Source organism: Aspergillus saccharolyticus, assembly GCF_003184585.1.
Source record: "Aspergillus saccharolyticus JOP 1030-1 unplaced genomic scaffold BP01scaffold_9, whole genome shotgun sequence".
Lineage (NCBI taxonomy): Eukaryota > Fungi > Ascomycota > Eurotiomycetes > Eurotiales > Aspergillaceae > Aspergillus > Aspergillus saccharolyticus.
The window spans coordinates 143,105-160,196 of NW_020290619.1; the positions used below are offsets into that span (position 1 = coordinate 143,105).

The following is a 17,092-nucleotide window of genomic DNA, read 5'->3' on the forward strand; positions in this document are numbered from 1 at the left end:
TGAAATAGACGGGAATACTCGGGGTTGCTTATAACTAAGCGATTAACCAGAGAAGTAGGATATACCGAAGAAAAGCGACTAGGTCGATTATAGTTGAGTAAAGTTGAGAGATTTAAGTTAATTTCCGGTCTTACCGGTGTTTAACAATAGATTAATTCGAACACTATAATACTGACCGGGATCCGGCCGGGAAAGCTATTTGATCCTTCCAGTTTCATCCCCAGCTTTTAATTTTTCAAAAGACAGTCGTCGGTTTGCCTCCGATTCAGTCCTCTATGCCATACGTAACACATAACCCAAGGTAAGAAAGAAACATGCAAGACCAGCAACAGGATAACGAATGCACGACAGGCGCTGGCACAAGAGAGAGTTTGGAAGAAAAACCCCGGAAGTACCGTCATGAAGAGTAGAAACGAAACGAAAATTCTATAGTTGCTCTCACATGACCAGGCTTGCGTTGCAATCGGTGACTCCATGTCGACGCCGGAGGGTATACGAGCGCTAAGAGGAAATGTTTTCACATTTTGATAATCGTGCTGCAGCACTTAGTTGCCACCGCAGAGAGTCTCCACGATGATACCGGTAATTTGGTAGGGACAAGCATTGCTGGCGGGACGGCGGTCCTCAAAGTAACCCTTGCCATCCTTGGCGACCTGGCGAGGGATACGGATGGAGCCACCGCGGTCAGCAACACCGTAGCTGAACTTATCGATGTTACCGGTCTCGTGACGGCCAGTCAGACGCTCCTCGTTGCCCTCACCGTAGACGGCAATGTGCTCAACGTGGCGGGCCTCAAGCTTCTTCATGTAGGACTCAATGGCCTTCATACCACCGTCAGCACGAGTGGAAGCGGTAGAGACGTTGGTGTGGAGACCGGCTCCGTTCCAGTCGCCCTTGATGGGCTTGGGCTCGAAGGAAATCTTGACGCCGAACTCTTCAGCGACGCGGTGGAGGAGGAAACGGGACATCCAGAGCTCGTCACCCACTATGAGAAGTAATTAGTATGTGATGAGCATCTCTTCAAGGAAGGCGGGTTACTCACTCTCGATACCCTGGCAAGGGCCGACCTGGTACTCCCATTGCGAAGGCATAACCTCGGCGTTGATGCCGGAGATCTTGATACCGGCGTACAAGCAAGCACGGTAGTGAGCCTCGACAATGTCACGGCAGTAGACCTTGCCGGTTCCGACACCACAGTAGTAGGGACCCTGGGCACCGGGGAAACCACCCTTGGGCCAACCATAGGGCCAGCCATCGTTACCAAGGAGAGTGTACTCCTGCTCCAGACCGAACCAGAACTCCTCCTTGGCGTTGACTTCCATCAGACGGGCAGCCTCGTGGCGGTGGTTGAACTTGTTGGGAGTTCCATCCGAATCCCAGGTCTCGCAGAGGACGAGGATGTTGTCACCGAGACGGAAGGGGTCGGGGTAGATAGCAACGGGGCGGAGGTAGACATCAGAGTTGTCACCGGGGGCCTGGCCGGTGGAGGAGCCGTCGAAGTTCCATTCGGGAAGTTCGTCAACGGAGGTGACAGTCTTGGCCAAGGTCTGCAGATGAATGAATGATTAGTCACTGTGTCCGTATGTCACGTGATGGGCATGCAGGTAGGTTGCAGGCGGCGGGTGCAGGGTCGGATCCCCGTGCGCAGGGCTGGGCTTATCGGAACAAGACCATCTTCCATCACTTCAGATAACAACCACCCCCTCTTCCCGCGAACCCAACCCATGCTGCGTCGCCTACGATGAGGAAAATGACAACATGGGAAAATGTGAGAACGTACCCTGGTCTTGGAACGGGTGCCACCGGCGGCGTCGATCCAGATGTACTCAGCCTGGACCTTACCCCGCTGATCGAGGGACATGTACTTCATGAGCTGTTGCCAGCGCATCAGTCAGTATGGATTTCTTAGAACCGCAGAGCGGTTCAAGAAAGATTGTGCAAGGTAGCAATGAGAGCAGAACGCACATTCTCCGTGTTGGAGATGGTGGTTGATTCAGCCTGCAGGTGAAGAGTGTATGAGTCAGCGCGCAATTCTTGTCGTTGCTGGGCATCCAGCCAAGAATGAAAGGATCAGTGGAAGCAACTGGAGGGATAAACATACCATTGTGAATATGTGTGTGTGCGAACGATAGAAACAAAGTATGCTTTTTGAAAGCGGTGGGAGCTTGCTGATGCAAAGCTGGTAGACTTCAGATTATTCAATCACAGTCGAACACAAACAAGACAATCGAGAGATTGTAGTGATGCGATTTGTAGCGAGAGCAGCGGAAAGACCAAACGTAGCTCTATAAAATAGAGAGAGAGAGAGAGGATTGGGAGATGGGGGGGAGAGAGATAAAGTATGGCGGAGAGGAGATTGAAGAATGGGATGAGAATGGAGAAAGACAATCAGAGCGGGAGGTTTGGGTGGGGGAGGATATCCTTTAAATTTAAGAAAATGATTTCTTTTTGGGAAAGAGGGAAAAGAACGGCGGGCGCGTCTTTTTTTTTTCGCTCAAATTTGCCCATGAATTTAATCATTTCATTGATTCATTCATTGAAACTGATCCTGTGGTCGACCGGGCCTGGGGCTGCCGGCAAAGAGGCAAAAATAAAAAAAAAATTCCTAAAAAAGACTTAGTCCCACCCAGACTAAACCGTTCAAAAATAACCCAGAAAACGAAAATTACTGGTTCCCTTGGGCACTCGTTTCGGGTCCTGTAATTTCACACCAACCTCTTTTTTGTTTGCTACACTACACCATTGATGCACATCAGTGAAGTATACTCCTACTAAGTATCGCTTTCGATATGACTGCTCCATGCTTCTTTCCTCTTTGCTGCCCCCAATTTACCGCAAAGAAGAAATCTCACTGAGGCAGTTCTCACATAGGGAAACCCTCCTCAGCAACATACAGCGATACAACCAAGGGTGCAGGAGTGACCAGGGCTCCAAGACGCCACCATCGCTGCGCCCGCATTCTGTCAACGGGCTAGCTTTGACCATTCGCAGTTTCCCATGTCAACATGTACTCCGCTGCCAGTAGTAGCGGTAGTAAAAGTCAATCCATCCATGACGACGCAGTAAGTCAATAGTAACAGCAATCAAAGCTCAAGTTGACTTCTCCATGGCCGCTGAAGGGAGGAGGATCTAGTCCAGCACAGATATTACCCAAACGGGTAATCTCGAGGCGCAAACTGGACCGTTTATCAATTCCGCGATTAATCTAACTTCATCCACTCCTACTAACTATACCGGTAGCGTCTACTCCGTACTGGCTATCTCTTCTCTGCCTCTCGACATAATCCTATCTACCCGCTCTCTCATAGGCAAAAGCCTTCAGGTGATAACCCATAGCCACCTCCATTCCCAAGGCCGGAAGCCGTTGGACTTCCCCAGATGGATCACCTTCGATGCTGAGCCCCCACGCACAGGTGATCTGAGGTCACACATGGATCCATCCATTCCTATCAGACCAGAAAAAGAAGCCCTCCGAAGTACTATCAGCATTGATGATTGGCAGGCCGCACCTCTTTCCCTGTCGGCTGACCATGATTTACTCGATGTCCCTACCCTCCATCTCCAGTGTTAAGGTTGTCATATAGCCAACTCCTTGTCTGCCTTCTTTTGCTGACCTTCCTGCCCATGGTGGCTGAGATAGCAACACGAATCGGTTGCTAAAAACTATTATCAATATCAGCCAGTCGTCAGTGTCAATGGCCAATGCATATCAGCTGCAGGACCCGAATAGCTCGGACGTGGCCTGCGCCTAATCGCAATGACCGGGGTCCCTATTGGAAGAAGGCATATGACCTGGGAAAGATAGGGTTAATAGCAGGCCTGAGCCTGGAGAGGGACGCAGGTTGCCGCATCCTATCTCCCGTTGCCTTATCGCAGAGTGGACATGTGGCTTGAGTGACACCCAAATCGCCGTCTACGAGAGAAGAGAAGCGATTCCGGCGCGATCATGCGATTGTCCAATATCGCACAAAAGGAGACCGAGTCAACGACAATTTTGAGATCGCAAAGCTTCATACCAGAATATTACCGCCGCATCAAGATACCTTAATACGTACTGGTGCAAGTTGTACCTGCGGTTATCTAAATCAAGAGGTCTTATCAACGACTGCCCCTCGAAACCCCGCCATGAATCGCGAGGGTGGATCCTGGCGCGCCTGCCGACTGAGTTGGGACAAAAAAGAGTTTTCATTTTAATCGCGCATGGACGAGATGCGACCGCGTCAATCCTTGATACTTCCGTGTAGTGTGTAGCGCGCACAGGTTGGAAGCAATTTCCCTACCCCAGACATGGCGGCCGACTTTTTTGGCGAGGGGGGGTAAGGTAGAAGGCAGGATTGAATCTCCATTCTATCCTCCTGTCATTGACAGCTTTACCCCAGGCAATGCATTCCTGTACATTCAGCCGGTAATTCCAATACCACGCGGGCAACCCAGTTTTGCATCCGGTGGGGCGTGGCAAAACCATTCTCGAAGAAAGCGTCACCATCACGGTCGTCACCCCCGAGACCGGCCATGTTTCCATGTTAACGGCAATTTTTTCTGGGTTCGGGTGACTAATACGAACAACCAGCCGAGTCACAACCGCTTCCCTGCCACCGCCGGGGTGAAGGCAGCCAGAAAAGGGGAAAAGGGTTCCTTGCACCGGCAGATGGGGGTAAAGTCAAAGGGGGAAGGGAAGAATGAACGGGTGAACGGGGTAGTGTAGTTACAGAGTACAGAGTAAGTAAGTTAAGTGTATGGCAGATGAAGGTTTCCCGGAGAGAAACCCTTATCCATTCGCCTTCATCCCTGTCTATCCCCCGGACTTTTGGCTTCTCTCTGCCTGAGCCTGTATTTGCGCTTGGTGGCGACCCTCATCATCTTTCTTAGTGTCCGATCACAGGGAGGGGCTCCCGCTGCATCAGCGTCATTATTATGGCTTCCCTTCCCCGGGCAATCTGCGACAAATGGCAGCAGGGCTAAGCCGGAAAATTCAGGAATCCGGGCGAGAATGAGTGGCTGTCTTTCCTGTTCTCCTTGATCAGCCTTGTGGATGTCGTCAAGGTATTTTCCATCCAGCATCCACCCGCCTGGAAAGGCTCGTTCATCTGAGCCCCTCCGATGTCATGGGAGACGAATCCAACGCATCATAGCTTAATTCCACGCAATGGCACTGCGACCAGGAAAAAGAGACAATGTTTCTATAAACAGGCCCCCCTCTATCTGAGGTGCGGAGGCGGTCACGGCCAGGAATAGAATTGGCAATTGTGGCGCAGGCCTCGAAGAGTCTCGGGGGTTTTGTCTGAGGCTTAGCCTTACACACAGAGTCACACCATTTTCTCTTTTTCCCCTTTTCTCATTCACAACTCAAAATCTCATTTCAATATCAACTGCCAACAAAGGCCGGTCAGTCAGGCACGATTCGATTAACGAGCCATGGCGTCAATTCCATGGCGGGCGGTGGAGTGGCCTGCGCCCTTTCAACTCCAAGTGCGAAACCAATGGGAAAATAATCCCTCACCGGGGTCAAGCCGCAGCCAGTGTTGAATCAGCTTATCGGAAACATGGCCACAATCCCATGGGACCAGCTGTAGATCCCCGCCTCTGGGATCAATCACCCCCTCCGCTGCCTGCCTGCCCCTTATCGTCAACTGCCGATTGGCTCTCTGCCCCAGACTATGACAAACGCTGCTGACTGGTGTCGGGCCGATGCCATCTAGGATAGACAGTGCTGAGGAGGGTGATTCTGCGGGGGATATGCTTGCAGTCCAATTGCGCTCATTACCAGCGCACGGGGGAGACGCACACCGTCCAACTTGGCTGAAGAAAATCGAGCCAGTATGGCGGGCGCCAGAGAAGTTGATAGAGGCTATGGCGAGTCGATTGTTCGATGGCCGGACCGGCCGTCGGGTAAGGAGTGCGGTGTAATTGGTCGGTGGAGCTTGGCAGTGGAGGTTGAACACCTGATTTCGCTTTGATAGGGGAAGGAATTAGTCTCCATCTAGGATATTGTGGTTTATCACGATACTTACATACGGAGACGGAGAGTACGGAGGAATTGCAAATGTTTTGCTCATACGAGGGAAACCAGGTTGGTTGGGTAGCGGTCGGTCGAGGTTCTAGACGTGCTGTGTGGGATGACATGCATAGAGAGTAATAGTAAGCTGAGGCCTGCCGTACAAATGTACTACTGTGTAGTATGTACTGGATGTATCAGACTACAACGGAGATCTACAATTTTCAGTTGGTTGTTCCTGAGAGACTCCATCTGGAAGACGCGTCTGAGCTCTACGTAGTTCTGCTACTTCTCCAGTCACCCACAGTCACCTCCCAGCGAGACACGACGCACCATATTTCCCAATATATGCATCTCTCCCATTTTCAGACTTGAGAAAGCAGAATTCTCACCGCAGTAAATTCTTAAGCCAAAAAAGCACCCTGATGTTATGAACTTTGAAAAAGTAAGTATTCCGGATGTACGGAGGACAATACTAATGAAATGACAGCTCCATCGTGATAAACCCCCTGCTACCCCCACTTTTATCCGCCTTTGGATGTCCAGATCAAATTGTTCTAGGATCAAAGACCGATCGACCGAACAGATTTTGCAAATGTACTATATGCAGAACGCGAATTTGGGCGGGAGGGGGCTTGTGACTCATTCGAAAAAAACACGCACTCAGGGTCACTCTACTATGAGTATGGACGCGTCTTTCTGTTCAGGAAAGTAAACAGTCACTTCAAATGCTTGCAGCACCGTGTACAGTACAGCATAACTATTGTATCATATGTATTGCTCGACAACTCCCTACCCGTCGCCTACTAAGAATCAGATTGACCCAGCTATAAATAATATTATATTGTGTAGCTTACCTACTCCCAAACTCACCCATTTATCCACCCCAAAGATAGTACACAGTCTTGTGGGTAGTAAGTGCTCCGTTCTATACATAGAATAGCATAAACAATAGTACGAAGCACAGAATACGGAGTACTCCATAATCGTATCTCAAAACCCAACCTCCTGCAAAAGTCAATTATCACAATTTCAGCCCAATAATAACAATCTCCTTCTCCCAACCTGAAACCGAACCCGCAACCGCGCGACAAAAACCGCAGCTCCATCGTTAGGCCGGCACCCTTGACCGCATCTGACACTAACCACTAGCAGTAGTTATTAGTTAGTAGTTAGTAGTATCCGTACCTCGTAAGTTAATAGCCACAGGGAACTACTTTGCATCGTCAAACCTCAGAGATAGTAATTCGCGCAGATGATCCAAATTCTGTCTGACAGACAGACAGACAGACAGACAGCAGCGCCCAATTTACAGTAGATTCACTGCAACTGCACGGCAAAGAAATTCCCGCATTCTTTCTTGTAGTTTAGGGTTCCCAATATTCCCGTAACTACCGAGAGATTTACGTAGTTAGTAGAATTCTGACATCTCAAAATATGCGCACGGAAGTTGGTAGTTTTAAGTTAGTAGTTATTAGTCTGCATTGGCTGTAGTTTAGGTTGGCTTTGCTCTTTCCCCTTGCTTCTTGTTTGTTGGGGGAGCGGAGAGGAATGAGAGTGAAAATCCCTCATAGTCTACGGAGTACGTAGAAGTCTGTTCAATGTCTGTGATGGATTTATTCTTGATGGTGCATTTTACGTGTGACGTACGATTTCTTTGGCAGATTATAGAGGAAGTTCCTGGGACCAAAGTAGCGTAGCCCCCGGTTTTTGGTTTCTTCGAGTTTTACTGTGTGCCACAGTGCGTGTGTACACTATATCTGCTCGGCTCGCGGAAGCCTGGAAGAGCCGCACTGTTTCAAGGGGCGCGCGAAAGACGCGCTCGATTCAAGTCCTGGACCCCCGTTCCTCTCTTTCATGAACGTTGGGTCTGTGCTCGGTTGCTGCCGATTTTCCCTACTGCCTCCTACTGGATGGGCTGTTGAATCGCTCATACCTCAAGTGGCTTTTACTCCAAGGGCCATGGTAGGTGTGAGTGGTACTATGGAAGTCGGATTTCATCCTCATTTTCGATTCTGGAGCAAAGAGCTAGCTACTATAGATCCTGCAGGTACAGTACAACAACCCATAAATCAGTCAGACGGCCTATTTCACAAAATATCACCCAGCTGGTAAAATATCCGCTGGCCTCGTCTCGTATCCCCTGGTCCTCGGCTGGTGCGAGCTCCCTAAGGGCCGAGGGAACAATCCCCACGCTGCACGGTCTCATGGCACATGACATGACGCAGCGCTGTGAGCTCACAGGGAACCGCTGAGGAAGTTGAAGTGAGCAATCTCCTGAGCCAGATCCGGCTAGTCGACAAGTTCATGCAGATCCGAGGTGCTAAAATGGGATCTGATGTCTCCCGGGCGGACGCCCCATACAGAGGCGCTGGGACTAAATTCAACCCAACGGTCGGGGCCATAGTCTGCTTCCAGAATGACGCACAAAGCTTGTTCAAGCCTTCATGCACAGAGGAAGGAGGGAGAGAGGACCAGTCACGCATGGTTATCCAATTACGTCACCGCCATGTCCATCGCCAACCGACAGGTCACTATCTGAAGACATTATTGCCCCACACACTGTGGTTGCAGCGCATATTAGCCTACCCCGGGTTGGGAGAAGAAGCTATCAGCGGCTCTTTCGCTGCCGGGCCCATCGCAGTACCCACTCGACCAGGATCCCCAAGTCCTGCGAGACTTCCAGCACCCTTGCAATAGCCTTCTGCAACTCGGACATCTCATTGTTGCGGTCTTCGGCCGCTTGAGTGTCCGTTTGATCTAGATGGCTGTTTTCATCATCAAGCAGTCCGGTTATGTCGAGCACGGAAACGCGACCGTTGACTCCAACCTCAAGGCTGACTGAGACCTTACTTATCACATCACGGTCCTGATCCAGTGCCGATTCTCCCTCGGAGTTGTTCATAGTGAACAGAAGCATAATAGCTGGGGCTTGGCCAAGCTGCGAGCGCAATGTCACGTCTACTTTGACGTCATCACTGGTGGCCGAATCCCCGTCAGAGCTTCCAACCATAGTACCTTTCCCCTTGCCGGTAATTTGAGCAGCGGTTTGCCCAAGACTTCCGAGCAATGAGTTCAGCTTCTTCTCATTAGGATCCTCATTGCTAAGAATCACGATGTCGCCCTCTGTCACCGTCTGCGTTTTGTTGGACTCTGCGTGATCGAAGAGCCCCTTGGTCAAATCTTCTTGAGCGTTGAGTTTGTCGTTGTCAGGCTTGGAGGAGGTGGTAAAGATGCTCCGGATGAGGTTCGCCAAGAATGCGTACTGCCGTAAGATCTAACAAGATTGGGTTGTTAATATAGCACGTAGAACACATCAGAGGACGGAGCCTGTACCGGGAGTATGTCTGCAAGCTGTCTTGGATGCGAGAATGGAATGTCTTTCATGGTGCGACCCGCAACTGATTCGAAAGGCTGGAACGTGTAGCAGTGGTGTTTCGTGCACGGCTTGCCGTCCTTGTCGATAGTCTGCAGCGACAGCTTGCGGCTCCTGCGACCAAGCTGCGATGCTTCTTCCGGACCCATCCCCATTGCACCGGCTGCCGACAATGGTGACCAGCCAGGCGCGAGCAGCCCATCATACGTCACCATTTTGAACTCCTGAGGCAACTGCATGCCAAGATGGCGGTATATATCCGACGCTGCCAGGATAGGCACGTCCAGGGGAGGTTCGAACCTAGCCACAAAGCGACGATTAGGCGCAGAAGAGCCCAACATGTTCGAGTCGAGCGCCATGGCATCTGAGTGGCCTTCTGGGGCTGGGATCAAGGTTTCAGGAGGCTCGGTCCAATTCACCACCACCCCCTGAGATCCGGTCGAATCACTCGAGGACGAGCCGATATCGCCGCTGTGTACCGTTGTCAAAGCCTCCGAAGCAACCCAGTCCTTCGACACGCGAAGAGACGGATATCCTTCCTCGCACTCCACCATGATGCTCCACTTCCCCTTCTGCCCAGCCTCATCTTCTTGCTCCGCGGGCTGGTCCACTGCCATCTCATCCGGGGACCCGGAGTTCTGCTTCGCCTGCCTCGCATCGAGGACACGTGCTTGCTGCACCCAGTAATCGAGACTGAGTCCGACGCGAGCCCCCTGATGCAGACATGGACGCCCGACCCAGCCACTGCACAGATGATCGTAGACGCCCAAGAACTTGCGCTGCTCCCACTCGGCATCCCACACGCGCTTCAAGCTCGCATGCAGGCCCTCAATCGCCTCGAAGCAATTGACCTCTTGACTGAGTCGATCATGGCGAGCAAGCCACTGCAGGTTCTCATGGAAACCCGTCAGCGGCTTCCACACGCCGCGCTCTCCTTCTTCCGGCGACTGTACCAAATCCCGCTTCAAGACCGCCGTGGCCTCCTCGCGCCGTTCCCCATCTGTCGACTCGGGCGTCGCGTAGCTCAGATTCACATCCTTGACGACATTGTGGCCGCGGTGGAACTCAATCTCGAGATCCACAAAGTTACCGGCGATACTGAGGCTGTCCTCCTGCCAGATGGACTCGAACCCTTCCAGCTGGCCCAGGCGCTCGATGCTTTCGCGGCACACCCCACGGCCCGAGATGCGCGTCCGCAGCAGCTGCACCACATCCTCAATGTGTCTCCTCCGTTCCAGTTCGTTGTCCCGTGCGCCGCCGGGGCCACCGCCGCCTAGCTTCAGGCCTTGCATGCCTAGCGCCTGAATCTCGCTGTCGTTCATACCCGCGCCCACCAGCCCGCCGTCGTGGCCGGCCGGCGACGGGCTGATCCCGCTGTAGCCGCCAAGGGCGAGCAGTGCTGACGGCGAACTCAGAGTGACAGGGTCATCGGCCCCGGCGGACGTCGCCGCCAGAGGGGTGGCATAGTGGTGCGCTGAGTTGACCGGGGGTGGAATGTGGCCGCCCGGTCCGGAGACTGAGGGTGTTCTCCCCGCGGGCGATTTGTGCGCTATAGGACGAGCCGGATGCGCGCCTACTGGTCGGGGCGATGAGGTCAGGTACGTCGGGGTTGCTCCTGGGTTGGGCTTGGAGGATGGGGTCGCCATTGTGGATTTTCCCTTTAGTAGTCAGATTGAGTAGAGATCGTAGTCTAAACTTTTCACCAGATGCGACACCAGGCTAACAGTCTTGGCTCTGGGTATCACGATAAGAGAATAAATAGATCACCACACTTGCTAAGGCAGAGAGCCATGCGGACCCGAACCAGCGTTACTCGGCAACACAACTCGTAATAAGAGAAGTAAGAAAAAACCCTTTACGAACACTCAAGCGATAATTGCAAGAGCAAGGAACGAGAGCGCTAAGGACAGAACAAAGACAAGGACGAGGAAGTGAGCTCCCTTCAAACTGCGGGCGGAGGAGGAGCTGCAACCCGCCGCGGCCGAAAACGCGCAGTCACATGAGTTTGTTTGGTTTGTTCTACAATCGTCATCGGCCGGGGGTGCGAAGGTTGCGCTCCACCTCTTTCGATTAGATATCGCGAGGATTTAATCAGCTTCAATACTACTGAACACGCCATATATCAATTGGCCAATATGTTTTCGCTCAGAAATACCGCGCGTCAATTCCCTCGGTGGGCTCAGGTTCGCTCTGTGTCGACCTTGGAAAATAACCCGCACATAGTAAGTACACTGATCCATCAAGTCGCTGTCGCAGCCACAACTAGTGAGACCTCCACATTACCGTACAATGTATGTTAACATGATATCTCACAGTATGTCTTTCCCAAGAATGGCATCAATATACTGTCCTTGCTGCCTTCAGAGCCAACTAACCCCGACCTGGCCATTGGTGTAACATCCAAGCTTCCTCCGACTCCAGACTCGTTCAAGGAGAACCCGAAATTCCTGGAGACCTTGCAAGATGTCATGACAGAGCATGGCTACCAGGACCCTGACGCTATCTCCCAGGCGCAAGTCATGGTCTCTACGTCGGGGGCTAATCTGAGCACCGGCGGGGTGCTTTTGACTGGGGGACAGGCGAGGAAACGCCGCAGCGAGGGCGATTCCAGTGGCGGTGCTAGTGGTCAGGGAGGTGCTGGCTCGGCTGGGAGAGGTGGTTGGATCCATCTCTCGGATAACCGACGGCCACCTGAGTTTGGACGGATCGCTTGGTATGAATGATTTCTGGGCCTCAAGCGTGGGTGATGACTGACTAAGCGAACATAGGCCAGAGGATATCTTTGGGAGTTTGGAGGTTGATGGAGAGGGAAAGTTCGTGGGAGGGAACGGCAACTACCAGCCTAGCGGTATTCACTCCGATATGCAAGGCCCTTGGACGCGCAGGCTGACGACTCAAATAGGGACGTACCGCATTGTGACTCGGGATGGGATGTAAGTTAAACAGCCACCGCTTGTCCAGACCGCCACTAATCAGCCTGTGATAGCTTGGGCCTGAGCCCGTTCTTAAGAGAAAAGCTGGTGCAGAAGCTGCGCCAGCAGGAGACGAGATCGAATCCCGTTGGTAGTGATCCTGTACAATAGACTCTCACTGTCTTTCACGCCGTCTGGCAAGACGGAACCAACTCAGACTGCTGGACAGCTGATAAATTCTGTAGTATAAATCCCGAGAAGAAACCACGCCGCTCAGAGACCAGCTCGTCATCGCAGAAAAAGAAACCATCACGCAAGAATTGACCTTGAAGCACAGATATATTGGGATCAGATTCACTTCTGAAAGAAGTTAGTTATGGGCTGAGTGCCTGCCGTTACTTTCTTTTGCTGGGCCTTCTTCGCCAGCTTATTATTGTGAGTGGCACTTCGCATTTGCCTTCCTCGTCCCGTTGCTTGCCCAGGACTACCTTTCTGCTCGGTGCTTTGCTCGGGCGACGTTGCAGCTGGGCTAGGCTGGGTCTTCTGTCTCTTGGCAACTTCATCATCCACTTCTTCCGGGGTTTCCGCCGGATGCTCGCGTTTGACCCCCGTAGCTGGCTGCGGAGCATTGTCCTCTGTCCACTCGGTATCTACGGTGTCACGATGGTCCGGCTCTTCAGCCTTGACATTTGGGGATCCTGGTTCCTTCTTGGTCAGACCTTCGTTCTGACCGCCCTTATTGGCGTTGGCGAAAAAATTAGCAATGTTGCCTTTATTCTCCTTACTGCTGACTGGCACGATGAAGTCGGGAGAGTTGTTGCCCACTTTTCCCACCTCTTTTGGCACGGGGTAGCACTCCAGCTCGCCCTCGTATGGTTTCAAGGTGGCCTGTAATTCCTTCGACCACGTAGTCCTCTCCGGATCCAGCCAGCGCCTCATTTCCTCGGAGTTGGGATCCAGAATCACCGGCATGCGGTCATGCAGAAACTTCAGGTACTGATTCGAAGACGTCGTGATGATTGTAAAAGTATAGAGCTCTTCATCCGACCCTATCCGTCCGCAATCAGCCAAATTCCATCTTCAGATACCCGCCCTACCCATACCCAGAAGCCCTATCAAAAATTCCCGAAGCTACACCCACATCCATAGGCTACACACGCAGGTAAACCAAAAAAGGAGAAAAGAACTCACCTTCATATCTCACACAATCCCACAATCCCGCAAAACACATCAACTCGCCATCCTTCCGACGCACAAAATGCGGCACCTTCTCCTTCCCGCCGGGCCCCTTCTTCAGCCACTCATAAAACCCCTGGCAGACGACGACGCAGCGCTTCTTGCGCTTCATCGACGTCCACATGCCGCGATCTTCGACCAGCGAGTCGTCGCGGCAGTTGATCGTGCGCATCAGCGAGCCGTAGTCGGGTTTGCGCTTCGTCCAGAAGGGGATGAGGCCCCATCGCATGCTTTGGATTTTGTAGCGGGGGTGATTGCTGCTCCCCTCTGGAGGTACCTTTTCTAAAGCCTCTTCTTGGCGGTGATCATCTTGCTGCTCTGCTGCGCCATCGCGCGAGTCACTACCATGTGTTGTTGGTGAGGGCGATGTGTCGACCCGGTACACCGCGCCATTATTCCCCGGCGCGAAATTATAAGTCTCGCGCACTTCGTCGTCGTCTGGTGCTTCGTCAACTTGCATGCCTTGTTCTTGGAGACGGCGTCGGACAAAGTTCATGCGCTTGGGGTCGGGGGTGGTTAGCTTCGAGATCTAAGACGCCCTCTAATTTGTCCGTAGCGAGACTAGTTATAGTATATGTCTTGCTGGGAGGGTATTGAAACGACGTACCACGCCTAATGCGTATCGTCCACACATTGTGAAGAGACTTTCCTTCGGTTTCAGAGATTGGGTCAGGACTTCTGACTTGACGATGAGTAGAGCTTCAGTATCATATGGAGGAAAACCATCTTTGAAAGAAAGCGATCATGTAATCGACGTCATGGAGCGCAGGGCAGGACAAGGCGGGCGGCGGAGGGAACTTAAAGCTCGGACCACTTCCTTTCCGCTTTAGGTTGAGCGATCCATTTTCGACGGCAATGAAACTCTCCGCTCCGCTGAATTGCCTGCCGTAGTCTCCATCATATACTGTGGTGCCAAACTTTCCCAACTTTCATTCTACCTACACATTCCCTTCACACATCAATCCTTTGAGGGGCCGTCTGTCATATCACTGCACCTCGAATCATAAAAGCCGCTCCACTGATTCACCAACAATTCCAACCTCAACAAACAGAAACAACGAACTACAATGCTCAGCACGCTCTCCCGGCGCGCCACCAGCGCCCTCCCCCTCATCCGAGCCTGCACACCCCATCATTATCCCACGCAGCCCTTTTCAACAGCACGCCTCTCTCGTCGATCACGCTTGCCAACTACCCCCCTCACAACACCACCTCCGACGACCCTCTCCCTACCCTCGATCATCGCCAACCAACAGACCCGACGCACGCTCACGACCGCCCAGAAATGGAAGCTCGGGCTGCGCAAAGCCCGCAAGGACATCTGGCGCAAGAACCCGATCGTCCTCCCGCTGGCCCTCTTCTCCATCTTCAGCGCCACCTGTCTGTTCGCCTACATCGCCTACGTCGAGGTGACGCAGGTTGCGCCGCAGTACAGCAAGTTCCCGCCGCCGATGGCGGAGCGGCTGCGCACGGCGGTCTACTACACGGACGTGGATCTGCAGCCGCAGAAGGCGATGGTCGCATACAAGGAGGCACTGCATATCGGGCATGAGATGGGCCTGCACACGTGCTCGGACGAGATGCTGGGCGTTCGGCTGCAGGTGGCGCATATGCTGGAGAAGGCGGGGTTGGTCGAGGCAGCGGTGAAAGTGTTGGAGGAGACACGGCAGCAGGCGCTGAATTGGGTAAATGAGACCAGGAAGAACCGCATGCTCTCCCCGGAGAAACGGGCGAAGAAGACGACGACGACGGCGGGGCTGGAGGATCTGAAGAAGAGCTACGAGGCGACGCAGGCGCGCACTGCGAAGGAGTCCAAGGAGGATGTGGCGGCCCTGTCCAAGGCAGGCGCTCAACCTGACCAGCTCGCCGACAAACCCCCAGAGCTGGCCTCCGATGCTGCGGCCGTGGAAGAAGAGTATCAAGCGTGGGAGGACCGGCAGACGAACAAGGTGCTCAAGAAAGTGATCGGCATGTCGATGAAGCTGGCCGAGCTCTACGAGAGCGACTACATACAGAACTCGGACCGTGCCGAGGAGTGCCAGCGCTATGCTGTTGACCTCTGCCTCCGGGAAATGCAACGGCGCGTGCAACTTGGCCTTCCCGTCGGCAACCAAACGAATGCCACCGCAGCGGGTGACAACAACAACAACAACCACGAAGACGACGATGGCTGGCTGAACCTCGAGGAAATCGCTGTCGCCCTGAAAGACCTGGCCACCTTGTACTTCAACCAGCAGAAATACGACCTCTGCCTGCCGCTGTTCATCCGCTCCGCCGATCTGATGTTGACCGCTGAGGGCGAGACCCCCACCTGCAAGCAGCCCTTCCTCATGTCTTCAATCGGCGCAGCCATCGGCGAGATTGCCGCCGCTCCGAAGCCCCCCGCGGGCATGCGGGCCCCGCGGGAGCAGTTGATCGCGCAGGCCCGTCAGTGGCTCGACAAGACCCGCGAGGTCGCCGACAAGATCGACCCGCAGGGCCAAGAGGCGGAGTGCAACGAGGCCTGTGTCTCTGCGCTGCGTAGTCTAGGCGAGCTGGCTCGGTTGGAGAATAAGCTCAAGGACGCTAAGAAACATTACACAGAGGCTCTGCGTATCGCGCAGCGCTTAGAGGATCCCAGCCTGGTCGAGAGCGTCAAGGCTGGACTGAAAGAGATCAAGGCGTAGGTAGATACAATCATCAGATAGGCTCGGGGCTTTTTTTTTTCAGCCTGAACATGGCTCTCCCAAAACTGTACATTATATGAGATTTAGAAAGTAGTTTCGACTGCTGTATTTGTCAATGTCAAGGCCAAGAGTCGAGGCCCAGCTGAGTTGAGCAAGACAGTAACAACCATCAACTGCCTGACCGGCGTGAGTATGCATGAAGCTCAGCTCAGCTCAGCTTCATTCTACCGCTTTGTCTCATTTAAGTAAGTGATATGACGCTAGGGATAAATGTAGGTGCTATGGACTATTATAGTCCCAAGGGAGCTGGATAATGGAATGATGGTGACGAGACGACCAACCAAGCTTGCAAGTATGACTTCATCCAAGAGGTCGAAAAAGAAGACTTAAGTCTAGAACTCGCTACGCAGATCACTGGAACTAAGTGGGGGAGGAGGATGAACGTTTGAAATCGATGGAATAGTAATCGAACATTCGCCGCGGTATTCTCCGCTAAGATCCACCACCCAGATAATCAATCATTCGGAATGTTGATGCACGGAGCAAGTAAAGAAAGCTACTAGATCCCGATGCTACTATAGGAAAGGCAACGAGAAACCCAGGGACATGGGGAAACAAACCCCAAAGGGACGAGAAAGGGAGGGTGGGGGGAAGGGAGAGAGGGTAGTGAACGGTGGAAACACCAGGGCCGAGGAACCCATCGAGGTGCTTGATTTTATTCATTTTGCTCGTGGCTCATACAATCCCAAAATTCGAATGCCTGTCCCTTTTTAAATTTTTGATTCGGGGAAAAAAGAAAAAAGAAGTTTAACAAACATGAGTTCATTTGGTAGTTGTCTCTCTCTCTCTCTCCTCTCCTCTCCTCTTTTCCTTCTTTCTCCGGGCCTCTCGCCAGAATCCTAATTAT

The 17,092-nt window shown here is 52.7% G+C and overlaps 5 protein-coding genes across 5 annotated transcripts; 2 read left to right on the plus strand and 3 right to left on the minus strand.

The window, feature by feature from the left end:
• Window positions 1-186: 186 nt before the first annotated feature.
• Window positions 187-11,286, minus strand: BP01DRAFT_414709 (glutamine synthetase). The gene is made up of 6 exons (XM_025579076.1): window positions 9,332-11,286; window positions 8,643-9,272; window positions 1,966-1,998; window positions 1,781-1,873; window positions 1,043-1,547; window positions 187-985 (listed from the first exon to the last, which is right to left on the minus strand). Exons 1-6 carry the CDS (start codon window positions 11,015-11,017, stop codon window positions 546-548), a joined length of 3,387 nt encoding a protein of 1,128 aa, XP_025432736.1. The 5' UTR covers window positions 11,018-11,286; the 3' UTR covers window positions 187-545.
• Window positions 11,287-11,506: 220 nt separating this feature from the next.
• Window positions 11,507-12,454, plus strand: BP01DRAFT_364328 (uncharacterized protein; the record flags this gene model as incomplete). The annotated part of the gene is made up of 4 exons (XM_025576322.1): window positions 11,507-11,593; window positions 11,687-12,084; window positions 12,140-12,304; window positions 12,358-12,454. The coding sequence occupies 4 exons, from the start codon at window positions 11,507-11,509 to the stop codon at window positions 12,452-12,454; spliced, it is 747 nt and encodes a 248-aa protein (XP_025432737.1).
• A 25-nt stretch (window positions 12,455-12,479) lies between these two features.
• BP01DRAFT_337096 (SOS response-associated peptidase) lies at window positions 12,480-14,275 on the minus strand. Its single transcript, XM_025573269.1, has 2 exons — window positions 13,475-14,275; window positions 12,480-13,332 (listed from the first exon to the last, which is right to left on the minus strand). Exons 1-2 carry the CDS (start codon window positions 14,013-14,015, stop codon window positions 12,638-12,640), a joined length of 1,236 nt encoding a protein of 411 aa, XP_025432738.1. The 5' UTR covers window positions 14,016-14,275; the 3' UTR covers window positions 12,480-12,637.
• A 123-nt stretch (window positions 14,276-14,398) lies between these two features.
• BP01DRAFT_355151 (TPR domain protein) lies at window positions 14,399-16,339 on the plus strand. Its single transcript, XM_025574621.1, has one exon. The coding sequence runs from the start codon at window positions 14,587-14,589 to the stop codon at window positions 16,183-16,185; it is 1,599 nt and encodes a 532-aa protein (XP_025432739.1). The 5' UTR covers window positions 14,399-14,586; the 3' UTR covers window positions 16,186-16,339.
• A 260-nt stretch (window positions 16,340-16,599) lies between these two features.
• On the minus strand, window positions 16,600-17,023 carry BP01DRAFT_236296 (uncharacterized protein). Its single transcript, XM_025571235.1, has one exon. The coding sequence runs from the start codon at window positions 16,906-16,908 to the stop codon at window positions 16,678-16,680; it is 231 nt and encodes a 76-aa protein (XP_025432740.1). The 5' UTR covers window positions 16,909-17,023; the 3' UTR covers window positions 16,600-16,677.
• Window positions 17,024-17,092: the final 69 nt, after the last annotated feature.